Source organism: Mirounga leonina, unplaced genomic scaffold (assembly GCF_011800145.1).
Source record: "Mirounga leonina isolate KUSES-001 unplaced genomic scaffold, KU_Mleo_1.0 Mir_115, whole genome shotgun sequence".
NCBI classification, from domain to species: domain Eukaryota; kingdom Metazoa; phylum Chordata; class Mammalia; order Carnivora; family Phocidae; genus Mirounga; species Mirounga leonina.
Window position 1 is genome coordinate 88,856,416 of NW_023270268.1, and position 13,542 is coordinate 88,869,957.

The 13,542-nt window shown below is 40.6% G+C and overlaps 1 protein-coding gene across 1 annotated transcript in view; it reads right to left on the bottom strand.

Annotated features, from left to right (window-relative positions):
- Nucleotides 1–2,973: 2,973 nt before the first annotated feature.
- Nucleotides 2,974–13,542, bottom strand: part of SLC49A4 (solute carrier family 49 member 4) — a 76,698-nt gene continuing 66,129 nt past the window's right edge. Inside the window, exon 9 of the mRNA XM_035000020.1 lies at nucleotides 2,974–8,653. Coding sequence (XP_034855911.1) covers nucleotides 8,538–8,653 — 116 coding nt within the window. The 3' untranslated portion in view covers nucleotides 2,974–8,537. The remainder of the gene's footprint in view (nucleotides 8,654–13,542) is intronic.

Genomic DNA, 13,542 nt, shown 5'->3' on the forward strand with positions numbered 1-13,542 from the left:
ATTTTAGAATGTTCCATTATGTACAAATTGTATTATAAAGTACACAGAAGGAAAAAGATCATAGTCTGCTCTAAGATAAAAGAAGCAATTTTGTAAGAAAAAAATTAAAGTTTAAAAAAACATGAAATAAATTCCAGGACCTAGCTAACAAAGAATTTACTGGTAGAGCAATATTGATAAAAGACTGAATGGTGGGGCGCCTGGGTGGCTCAGTTGGTTAAGCGACTGCCTTCGGCTCAGGTCATGATCCTGGAGTCCCGGGATCGAGTCCCGCATCGGGCTCCCTGCTCGGCAGGGAGTCTGCTTCTCCCTCTGACCCTCCCCCCTCTCATGTGCTCTCTTTCTCATTCTCTCTCTCTCAAATAAATAAATAAAATCTTTAAAAAAAAAAAAAAAAGACTTGATGGGAAGGAAATCAGTAGCTGGTTCATTTGAATAACCTTTCTCCCAGTTAGGTGGAAGGATGATTACAGGCATCAGAAGGGTAGCATGGAGTCGCCCTGCCTGGAGATTGACACTAAGCTTGAGTGAAAACGACAACAAATATGGAAGGGCTTCTCTATTCTGGGATAAAAGAGAGTGAGGTGTCAGGGCTAAAATATCAATTGATGTTTTTTCCCTGAAAAGAACAAATGTAATTACTTTCCTTGGGACATGGAGCAAGGATTCTAGGGCACAAGCTGCAAGGACAGTGGGATTATGGAGGAGAGGGATGGCTGCATCTGAGACATCTCTGTCACTTACTAAAACAATTTCTCAGCAATAACTTATGGATCAGGAAGAACAATACAATGTGAATTAGTGAGTTCAGGAAAGAACTAAGAAGAAAGAGGCCACCCCAACACACCCCCTCATCTTAGCTAAATTCCACTGGGCAGGCCCCGTCCTGCCTATGACAGGTGAGGTGGGAGCAATCAGCTCTCCTGACTTCTGCCAGGCACGTTCTCTGAGTTACAGACCGAAACAGAAATAGCACATTATGTGCATAGGTCAAAGGAAGCGATGTTGTTTGGGACTTGTAGATGCCATCTAGCAAGAGGGAGGCAGAATTTTCCTAAAACTTAATTTTCAAAAGCCTCCAAAAGGATACATTCCTGGTGGAGAGGGAGATAAATTTGAAATTGGGGACATTTGTAGTAAATAAAATCATCTGCAGAACTAAAACCTACCCCTCCCCCCCTTTTTTAGCATTCTTTGGGTTTCTGCAAAGTCTTCAGAGGCTGGGACTTCACTAGTGATGCATCAAGTGTGCTTGGGTTCACTCGCAGGTGGGGAGACCGGAAGGGCTCCCATAAAGACTCCAGTCCCCAGACTAGCCCTTCTCTATCTGACAGGCTGAAATCCCAAGTTCTATCATTAGAAATCCTTCCTTTTGGTGTTTAGTCTTTGTTCTTTGTTAAAATTCAAATTCCCCGTAGAAAGGAGACTCACAAGGCCTTATGAATATGGGTATCTTAGTGTGCATGCATTTGTTAAATTTGTCTTCAGAGGAAAATGGAGGCGCCAACAATCTTCCCAACTTCCTGAAGGACTAGTAAGCCAGCCGTGATGGTGAGGTTGGGATTCCTAATGCCAAAATTGATTCCATGCTCCCAGATAGATACAGCTTCTGTCTATGATGAAAATTTCAATGGAACAAAATATCCTTTCCTTGAAATCAGTTATGGTTAATGATGGTATGAGAAAGGTACTTAGGTGCCTGCTGTGTGTAATTAAGGATTTGGGAAACTGTCAATCTTTCTTTTAATTGTTAGTTCAGGAGAGTGTTATGGTTTTTAAAATATGTCTAAAGGGTCCTGAAGGATAGAAACATCTTTGGTTTTTCTGATTCTCTTCACAGGCACACACTGCACACATATCATTACTCTGTATCCAGAATGAATAGAAGGACGAGGGAAGGAATAAACGGGTATGTTGACAGCCTGAGTTTCTCGCACTGCCCGGCTCCTGTTAGCACATCACTAACAGCTAACAGGGCCCTGTAGAATTTCCGCCTTTATCTGAGATGATAATGCAGAACTGGAAGTATTGGGGATAGGTAGTGCACTCTACTATCGTCTTCTACTTTCGGTGACGTGTGACCACTAGGTGTAGAAAACTTTTCAGCCAAAGGAACATCTACTCTCACCCTCTTAATTTAGAGGTGCGGAAGCTGAAGTCCGAGAGGACAGGTGGTTTGCCAAAGGCCCCAAGGGTGCTCAGCAGCTGCCCTGGCGAGAGACTGGTCCCTTCTTTTGGTTCCTTTCTCCATCAGCTGTTGTGCTCACATCAGAGCCTCAGTGAAGCCTTGTTTACTAATACCTGCACGCAGATCCGGCCTTGACAAGCTGAGGCTCTGCTCTCTGTGAGGTATCCGCACAGCTCTCCTGACAGAATGTGGCCATGTCGAGGATGACATAGTGGCAAAGCAACTTACAATCAATCCTTTGGTGCCATGACTCTAGATACATAAGCCTGAGGATGGGCTTTACCATCTGATCTGACAGTTTGATTTCTACAGGTGCAAACCCGTCCCTGACTCACAATGAATCAAACCAAGCCAAAGGATGGGTTCCTGTTTGGCCTGATTCCAGCGAGCAAATGCAGTGCTCTGACCTGGCTTCTGGAACGCTGTCTCAACATCAGATGGCAGATCTCTCTCTTATTGTGTTTGATACATTTTGATGTGTTTGATGCATTTCATATACAAAGTTCTTTGGGGGAAATAAACAGCACCTGTAGCTTATCTCCTACCACATACAATGAAAAAGCCAATTCTTCTCGTCTAGCGTGTGCAGTGGAATAGTCCATGTATTCACAGGAGGAGGGCCACTGCACAAATGGAAACATGACGGTGCTGGGAAGCTCTGCAATTTTAGAGACTGCTTCCGTCATTCGTCATTTTTTCCTACTTAAATAAGAACAGACCTGAGTTTTTGAACTGGAACAGACCTTAGGGAATATCTTTGTTGGCTCCCTTATTTCAGAGATGTGATAAATGGGAAATGAAGTGACTTGCTCAAGGTCAAACAGCTGAAGACACTAGGCCTGGGACACCTGCCAGGCCCGGGGGCTCCTGGGTGTCTCTAGTCTAGTTCATGAAGAAACTGGCCAGCTTTCCTCTCTAATGCTGGTAACTCGGAAAATCTGACGCAACCGGAAAGGGGAAAGCTGGATGGGAAGGAGGGCAGGGAAGGAAGAGGTGACCAAACCAAGCTACACTCTTGTCCTACTACAATGCATCCGTTTTATGGGTAGTGTGAGAGTCAGGACAGCTAAGGAAAGTGACCAGGAAAATAGGAAGGATCACCAGAATCTTCATTAGCTATTGTTTTTAAAAAAATGGAATCACACAGTTTACTCTCTTGATTCTTTGCTTTCTATACGGTTGTGTGTCTCTCCTGAGACAAAGAGCCAAGGAAGCCCTGTCGAGAAAATTAATTTGGGTTTCGGGTGTGGGTCATTCACTTTCTTCTCTCGCAGTACATGGGCCCTAGTTGACCACATAAAAACAGAAACTCAATTTCCAATAAGAAAAACAGAATATTGCATATTAAATTTCACTTTTAAACTTTAGGATATGATAGAGTTTGATGGTACACAACCAGGTTTGTGACCTGTCTCTATTAACTACTCCTACATTTGATACAGACTCATCTGGGAGAGAAATAAGGATCTCAGAAACTCCTGCTTCTGCCCCCCAAAAGCTAATGCCAACACGGTCTAAGAAACAGTTCCCTAGATGACTTAATTTTAAATCCCCTCTAAGTTTCTATACATACGTATGTGAAAGCACAGAAGAATTTCTGAAAAGATTAATAAGGAAATACTTTGGAGAAGGGGAATGGATAGTCAGCACGTGTTTGTATGGAGGTAGACTTCACTCTATTTCTGTACTGGGTATTTTATAATGGATATACATTCATGGATTTTCTTGTTTAATTTTCAAAAATTTAAAAGAAATGAAGAAATTACTTAAAAAATTTATTTCTGGTCACCACATTGATCACTTATGGAAAGAATGCTGGTCTAGGACTCAGGTTATCTGCTACAACTTGGCTGGGGCATTGAACCTCAAAGGTTCTCTGTTAATTTGTAAAATGAGGTAGTTGGATTAGATCATCTCTTTGATTCAATGGGAAGAAAATCAATCTGAATTAGAAAAAGCCTAAATTAAGTTGTATGAAGTAGAAGTATGATTTTTAACATTTAGGTAAATGAAAAGTGTCTCCAAGTCATTCCTGCCATTCTGGTCAAGACTGTGGAAGCCTCCCTTACAGACGAGAAGTGCCCAGAGGGAGCCCCGAGAGCACTGTGATGTGTGCTTTAGAGCTAAAATGGTTTGATGCGTTTCTAACATTTTATCAAGTTGCTGAAATGAATTCCATGCTTTCATTTTTTGGTTGTTTAAAAAAAAAGTGTAAGTGTCCCTTGTTGAATGAGCAGAACAGCTAGGGGGGAGTAACCTTTGCTCTCACTTTTTGAGTGTGGGTTGAGATGGAAAGCTATCATTTGAGGCCTTCCAGATTTCCAAGGCACAACAGAAAGACTACATAAGGCTATCGAAACAGTCCATATTCTAAAATGCAACAGGTAATAACTAGAGAAGCTTGTTTGAGACCTCTGTCATTCCCATTTCAGGGAATATTCTAATTTATCAGACTTGCTGTGGGAAGAACCGTTAAATCTCTCTGGATTTACTCATGCTAGCGTCCTGCTCAGGAGAGGGAAGCCCAGGCGTATGGCCTTAGTCATAGTCAAGAATGAGACTGGGCTTCCGCCTCGGAGCTCAGGGACGGGCTCAGGGTGAAGCCTGTGCCGGGAAGTCAGTTCAAGGAAGCAGAGACCTAGGAGAGTCTCAGACACCTGAGAGGACACGTGCGCTTGGGGCAGCCAAGGCGTCCGCTTACTGAGCACACAACTACTTCCACTGAGTACAAAGTACCCAATGGATGCTGTTAAAAGAGCACCCCAAAGTCTGTCAACTTTTGTTCTTCTGGGATGGTCCAACACTACATGCCCCCGGAATATTGCTTATATTTTCCGAACAGAGTAGCGAATTCTTTGATAGTATGGAAATAAGCTTTAATTTGTCCCTTTCTGTATAATTCTAAATTAAAGGGGAATTCTGTTTTTCCTAGATCCACAAAATAGGTGTCATCAAATTTCCTCATAGTTTTCTTTTGCACTTGCTATATAAAATGGTATAATCACAGTAATTCAGTGTGGAATTAATGTGATTTTTAACATTAATTTAAAGCACATTTACTATGCATTCGTATTTGATCTTGAGTTTAAAATGTAGCTACTACTTATGTAACCAGCAAGATGAATGCCTAGATTTTAGTAAAAATAAGAGTAAAAAACCCCTAATTTGAAGTAGATGGGAATTTAATCTCTTCAATTTAAAATCTCTTAGCTGAATCCCTCATTAGAAGGGCTTCATAAAAACAAGCTGTAAACATTCTCAATAATTAAGCATAAATATATGATCTATGATAAAGCTTGGTCCTGAAGCCATATATGCTTAAACATACAAAATCCTACTTGAACTTGATTCCCTCTTGTTATTTTATTAGCTCCATCCTCCAGTGAAATGCATTTGTGTGTGTAATTATCTTGTGCCTATACCTCGACCACGGACCATATTAAAAAATGTTTCTTCCCATAAACTGCGAAGTATTCATTGATAAGCCATGGGGAACTTACACTACAACATGTCCTTACCAATTAATGCTGTTGACTTGGTTTATGAGGATTGAATTATTCATCAGAATCGTTTTATATCACGTCCCTGCAAGCGAAGACTCAGAGATGTTAGAGCACCAACAGGATGAAGAAAACAGAATGATCTTACTTAAAAACCAGTCACCTTAATTGGATCCCTGTACTTTCCATACTGAGTAATGATGATTTGCTCTGGAGCCCCACCATGTGTGAACATGGAGGAGTACTCACAAACCCCCCGAAATGTTTGAATTAAGCTGCGGTTTTGTGAAGTAGGGAAAAACCCTGCTTTGGGAGTCACAAGGTGTGGGTTTCAGTTGGTTCTACTTCTGTCACTAACTAGGACTGTGACCTTCAGCAAGACCCTGAACCTCTGTGGGATTGTTTCTATAAATTCTAAAATGAGGGGCTTGGCTTAGTAGAGGGTTCAGACTTCTTTCGTTATAAAATTTCATTGGGACTCTGTAATGTTTGTTTAGAAAGTACAAAGACAACAGCTGGTCTATTGTGATGCATGCTAGAAATAACAAGTAAAAAATGCATATGACTTGAAATATTCAGGGAAATGAATAATGTGTAGTCCTCTCTCCCCTTTAGTTCTATCAGTTGCAGTTTGTGATTAGAACAAGCGTCTGCCAGAGGGGTAAGCAGATAGAATAGACGGAAGTACTCATCTCATTTCATGTGTGCTAAAAACAATGGTTGGTGTCTGGTACAATGTAGGAATTTTTCATCACTACCCACATGGGATGTCATTAAACTAGTCATTTAGGTAATATTTTTAAAGTGTTTTTCTTCACTTTGTCTTAAAAGTAGAATTAACTAAAATTAAAATGTTCTACTTCATGTCTTATTATAGCAAAATTTCATATACAGTGTCCTCAAACACAATAGTTCTGACTAAAACCAAATACTTCCTAGTTCTTCCCTCTCCTTTCTGTCTTCTATCCAAAAAGGAAGGGCTGGGGGTTAGTTTAGCACCGGCTCATGGACTGCTAATATCCATAGTGGCTGGCTTTCAATCATCTTCAAGAATCCTGCTTTCCTTTTATTGAAGGGTGACAGAGTTAACTGGAACTACTTAGCTTTCTTCTCTTAGCAAGTTCCTTAGCTTTCTTCTCTTTAGCAGGTTCCTTAGTTCCTTCAGTTCTCGATGCTAAGTTAGCAGGATGGTTATAAAGGGGCTGATTTAAAGGTGATGGAAGACAGAGGCTGAATTTCTTACTTTTCAAGGAGCACAATTTAGGATCTCAGAAGAAGGCTTAGACCCCCTCTGAGACCGGGGTGAGTTCCCACACAGCTTTGGCCTTATGAAGGGGGAGAAGGGGGAGCATTTGGGACTGTGTGTGAGGGTGTGTGCACACATGGTGAGATGAGCAGAGCGGAGGGCTAACTAGCTCTCTTTAACCACATTCTACCACCAAGGCTAAGAGAGGAGTTGGCTTGCACTCTGTCCAGAGAAAGACAAATAAAAATGTATTTAGCTGACAATGAAGATATACTTTCAAGGGAGGAAAAAAAAAGAGAGGGGGTTGAAGGAAGCTGAGAATAATGAAGGCAAAGAAAGTATTGTTCTTGTCTTTCTGGGAAAATGTGTGGGTTTCCTGGGTAAGGGGAATGATGTAAATGTGAACAGTGGTAGTATCATAATCCCATTGGAGCATATTTTATGTCACAGTGAAATATATGTCTGAGAGCTGTCCAATGAGTAACTGTCATTTTTAAAAAAACTATCATCCATACAAAGAAAACAGGTACTGGCAAAAGATCGCCTTCTCAAATGTACGGACTCCATACAGAATTGAGTATTTTACAACCTGAATTGAAATACAAGAATGTAATCCAGAAACCACTCAACAGATTTGGAAGTTTCAACATTAGAAATTGTTATTTTCAAACAAGGGTCATTTAATAAACTGCAACCCTAGCGAATAATAGCTGGTGCTGGACTTTACTGGACTTTACATCCCATGCCACCATATATATATATACATATACATGTATATGTATATATAGCATGAAGACACAGAATGTTCTATGTGATTTGTCATTTCACTTTTAACAAAGTGCTAAATCAGTACGGAATTACATTTTTCATACAGTATTTAATGCGACTATACCGAACATTTAGTCACCTTTAATATAATTATTTAAGAGCCTAGTAGATGAAATTGTATTTCACAGAAACAAGGATAAGTTGAGATCGAGACACAAAGTATGTGCTCTGAAATCAGTGGGAAGCACTTGTTCACCGTAATAAAGATGGCAAAGGTTTCTGACCTAATTAAAAATAAGGAGTCATATAAGAAATGGCTTTATTAGAAAAAACGTAGTGTACACGTGGCTAATTTTGATCATCGATAGACCTCTTGCCTATTTTATAATTAAAATCTGATAGAGGGTTTAAACTTCTTTAGAAGTTAGTGGCATTTCTTCCTACTCTGATATGTGACTTAGGTAAGGTATGTGACAAATACCCTTTCTTTCTTTCCATAATTACAAATGATCAATCAGTAGTTCAGCACTGGCACAAAACATAGAGGACATTATTTAGGTAGTGCTTTACGTGTAAGATATCCACACTTCCGACCCCGGAACCAGGCACAGGTGTGCCATTGTATAGTCTTTCAATCCCCTAGTATCCCTAAGTCCCACATTATTATTACCTAGTAGTCATGAAATGAATGTGATCATCTGTAACCTAACAAAACCTCTGAGTGAAGTTTCTCTCTTCTCCTTTTGTTTTTCCCGTTAGGTGTGCAACTCCAAGCAAATGTGCAGTATGCAGTATGATTTCCAGTCCCTTTTTAAATTCCTTCACGTTCGTGCCATTATACTGAGACAACCACATCAAGATACAGTCTGTCATACGATTCCCTGAAGCACAGAATGAGGAGGAGACTGAGCAAACACGACCCGGGAAGGCACCAGTTGAACCAAGACAACTCTGGAAGACAAAAACACGCAGTTGTAAGCATTCATATGTCACCAGCGGAATACCACCTGTATGCCATGAGCACTGTGCTCCCCCAGCCAAAAGCATGTGTAACAACAATAAATGCATTGTGGGAGGCCTGAGAACCGGTTTTCAAGAAACAGTGGCGATCTGGAGTCTAGGTGTGGACCTGCAGTGTATTATACCACTTTCATGTGCAATAGTTTTAATCAGTATTATTAATAACTTCTCATCAACTTAACCCACTTTGACTTTGGTGGCAAAAAAAAAAAAATCTATTCTTCCAAAGGAAAAAAAAAAATCACCTTTAAACATTTGTTCGCTGTTTTTAAATGCCCTCTATCACTATCACTCTTGTCTCTGTTTAGAAATATCTGACAGTTTAGGGGTGCCTGGGTGGCTCAGATGGTTAAGCGTCTGCCTTCGGCTCAGGTCATGATCCCAGGGTCCTGGGATCGAGTCCCACATCGGGCTCCTTGCTCAGCGGGGAGCCTGCTTCTCCCTCTGCCTGCCTCTCCCCCTGCTTGCGCTCTCTCTCTCTCTGGCAAATAAATAAATAAATAAAATCTTAAAAAAAAAAAAATCTGACAGTTTAGAAAGACAAATAAGAAAATCACCTGAATCTGGAGATAACACTTTTAGATTTTCTTGGAGAGAAATATCTAGTTCTCAGCAAGTAGTAATCATTGTAAAACAGGTTAGAAAATACATGAAAAAGGGCGCCTGGGTGGCTCAGTTGGTTAAGCGACTGCCTTCGGCTCAGGTCATGATCCTGGAGTCCCTGGATCGAGTCCCGCATCAGGCTCCCTGCTTGGCAGGGAGTCTGCTTCTCCCTCTGACCCTCCCCCTTCTCATGGGCTCTCTCTCATTCTCTCTCTCTCAAATAAATAAATAAAATCTTTAAAAAAAAAAAAAGAAAATACATGAAAAAAACCAATAAAGTGAAATATAACAAATTAATCCTAATTCTACCATCAGAGAAACTACTGTGAATATCTTGGTTTCTTTCTTTCTAGTTGTCTTTTTTTTCCTACTAGCATAAACGGTACGTACAACGTCAATTACCCGAAAACCTAGAGGAATCATCTAAACAGGCAATTCTCTTGTTACTTGGTTTAATGGTATCAAGAACATGCTTATTCAAAAATGCTGGCTCATGAACTCGCGACTTGCCCACAGGCCAATCCCAGCCTCGTGCTACCAAGATATCCCAGCTCACTGTGGCTGCCTGCCGCGGCCTCCTCCAGCTCCAGTGGTCCTTGAGCTGTGCCTCTGTTCTGCCTCCTTCTACCCAGCCCTCCTTGCCAGGTAATCCTGAGGCTCTGGGTGCACAAGTGAGCAGCTTCTTGGCATGAAGAGGTTGTATTCCCTAGTTTAATATCCATTTAGCAATTTCAATTAAACAAACAAAACAACAGGGGTGCCTGGCTGGCTCAGGGTTAAGCGTCTGCCTTCGGCTCAGGTCATGATCTCAGGGTCCTAGGTTTGAGACCCTGTGGTGGGCTCCCTGCTCAGTGGGGAGTCTGCTTCTCCCTTTGCCCACCCTGCCACCCCGGCCCCACTTGTGCTCTCTCTCAAATGAACAAATAAAATCTTAAACACAAACAAAAACAAATGAGGGGGAAAAGCTCCCTGGTACATTTTCTTTCCTTTGGGCACTGCTATAGGTTTATATTTTTCTTTTGTACTTCTAGAGAATACTAATACTGGCTTAATCTTCAAAAATCATCCTAAACATTTCTACACTGCTGTTTTAGTTCAATCCATAATTCATATGGCTAAAAGAGCAATTTATGCTCAGAAATGGAAATCAGAAAACCAAGTGGTAAGAAAAGGTGCTGAAATACCTTTTTTTTGTAATATGCTTACAAAAGCAGCCTCCCTGCATCTCAATTTTTACATTTTAAAAGTCAGACATGCTATTCTATAGCATATAACAAAGACATATTTCAGTGGTATTTCTATGCAAAGCTGTTTTCTGTGCTTTACTTGGACTGACTATAATCTAAATACCCAGAAAGGCTGTGACCCCTGGAATCTTGCCTTCATTCCGATAATCCCTGAAATGACACACCAGAATTGTCAGCTTTTATATTAACCATACAGCTTCTGGATTTCAGATGATAATTTTAACAGGCAAAAAGAAGCAGTAAAAAAAAAAAAAAAAGGAGAGAAAAAGCAGTAAAATAGAACAGCATACTGTTTGTATTAAAAGTGAGTATTTTGACTTTAAGGTCAAATTTTAAGCAATAGCTAAAAAAAAGTATGTTTTGACAAAGTGCTCTACAACAAGGACACTTCCCAAATCTTACAGAGATCGTATTTTTGGGGGGGCTAGAGTAACACTCATGTAGCAACACCCAACTTGTCCTTGCTCCCCTGAAACCTAGAAATTTATCAAACATTGCCAAAGCAGACCTTTTATTTCATCAGAGTTGTAAAATTATTCCTTCTCCCTGGGTTCAGATGAAATCTATAAAAATGCCTCATAATTGTTCTTTAGTGTTATGGTTTACAGCCTGGTTTTTACTATTGTGCTCACCTCTGAGAAGTCAAATCCACCTTTTAGTTAAGTTCACTTGGCTCAACCAACTACAAGTGTTCTTTGAAATTATTGGGCTTTTCAGAAGGCAAAAAGATATGCATCTCTACATTTCCCCACTGCAAACCATTCACATCATCCACAGCTTAGGTGCTCTAATAAGCAGGAAATGGTTTGCTTAAACGTTTAATATGACTTTGCAGTAGCAAAGTCACCTGCTGTCCTTTCTGAGCCTGCTGTCATATGACATAATTGAACCAACAAGGTCCTGATTCATTGAAACTTTCTTATTCTTAACCGTTATACCTTTTTTTAAAAAAAAAATATTTTATTTATTTATTTGAGAGAGAGAGAGAGTATGAACAGTGGGGAGGAACAGAGGGAGAGGGAGAAGCAGGCTCCCTGCTGAGCAGGGAGTCCAACTCAGGGCTTGATCCCAGGACCCCGAGATCATGACCTGAGCCGAAAGCATATGCTTAACCGACTGAGCCACCCAGGTGCCCCAACCATTATACCTTTTTAAAGTGAGCACAGTTTTCTAGTATTCCTTTTTTTTTTTTTCCTTTCACTAGAGAAAATACAAATCCATACTTTAAATCTGCCTCTTTCTATATTTCTGCTGGTTCTCTGTCATTTATTATATATACACTACATCTGGAGTAGTCTTTGCTAATTTTACAGTTTGGACAGGTACCTACATTTTACTTGGTGAAGTGGACTCTGCACCAAATGGTGATGCTCTTTTGGGACTGAACTAATTAGGATTTCGCTCATCCTCTCACCTTTTTCTTCCAGAAGCACTATTATACTTTTCACATCTTTCCCTTTAATGATGCCATGCTTTCAGTTTTTACCACCTTGAAGTACTTGTCTGGTCCCAGATGCTACCCTCCAGAACCAACCTCCTACCTTCTTTGGGGATTTAAGCAGAATTATAATGATTTAACAAAACTGTCTCCATTTTCATTCAAGAGGAGCCACGTGAGCTCATGATTTCATGGTGTAATGCCCTGCTCCTTTCACTCGCATTAACTACCCAATAGATCTGACTGTAACATGTGTAATTACTCCCTACATATAAAATTACTCCTTACTAGTCCACATCTGGTGAACCTGTTCTGGTAACCAACAGTCAATGCCTCACTCTTCAGCCAAGCCCCTGAATCTTCTGAGCCACAACGCAACCTCAAATTCATGGTCAGCTACTTCAAAATGAAAGGCCTGAGGTAAAAACCTTTAGCGCATTTAGCCAAAACCTGCTGCAAAGCTTCTAGAACAAAAAAACAGCAAACAATACAAACTTCAGAATAAGTTCCAAACAAAAAATAGAACATTAGAATATATTTCAGAGCATATAAAGAACATTAACAGCACCCTCCCATTGATTTTATATGTGAAGTTATTAGGATAAAGTGTCACTGTATTGTCTGCAATAACTCAAGAGATTCTCCAAGCAAACATTATTGGAAGCAACTCAGTTTTACAAATATGCCTGTATTAGGGAGCAAGTAACAGTGTGTGTGTGTGTGTGTGTGTGTTTTAAAGTGACCTTGAAAAACCCAAGACAGAAAAACTCTAAGAAACTTCTCACACTTTCCAAGTACCCCAAACAGAGAGAGAACAGGATGTGGGAGACCCTGTGACCCTGAGCTCCAAAAAGCCAATGGCACCTGGCATCGAAGCTCGTGTGATGCCCACCATCCACGACGGTAACAGCCATAATCTGCAAGCCAACCACCAGCAGAGGCTTTCTTGCTAGGCAAGCCATTCTGATGGGGTCATTTGGGGGTTAGTCTGTACAGCCCTGAAAAATTATCTCTGACACAGTCACATTGTGGGGAAATAAACTCTAGTCAGGAAGTTTAGTACTTCTTTGAGGAGTGACCTTACGAAACCACAGATCTTCGTGATGATTAAAAACCAGGCCTTCCAATCATGTAGCTGACAGAACTGAATCCTGATACCTAACTAACTTCTGGGTGAGTTTTTCAAGTTTTAACATGATGGAATTATGGCGTTTGAATGCTGGCTGTAATGGAAGGGAATTCCTTCATCCCAAGAAATGTTTAGGGTAGTAGGCTGTGGAACTCAAAGTTATTTTTAGGAAATAACTCCGCAAAATTTTTAGATTTGTCGCGTATATATCCTCGAACCTCAGTTACAAGGTGTGTAGGCTTCTGCAGCAGGATTTTTGGGGCAAGATTGGCTAATCCTATGTGAAAGAGCCTCAACAAGGTTGTCATCCATCGTTCTAGTGATGTTGGCCTTAGGGAGATGTGGGCATATCTGTGTGCATTTATTACACACACTCACACATAAACAGGTAAAAGCATTCCTT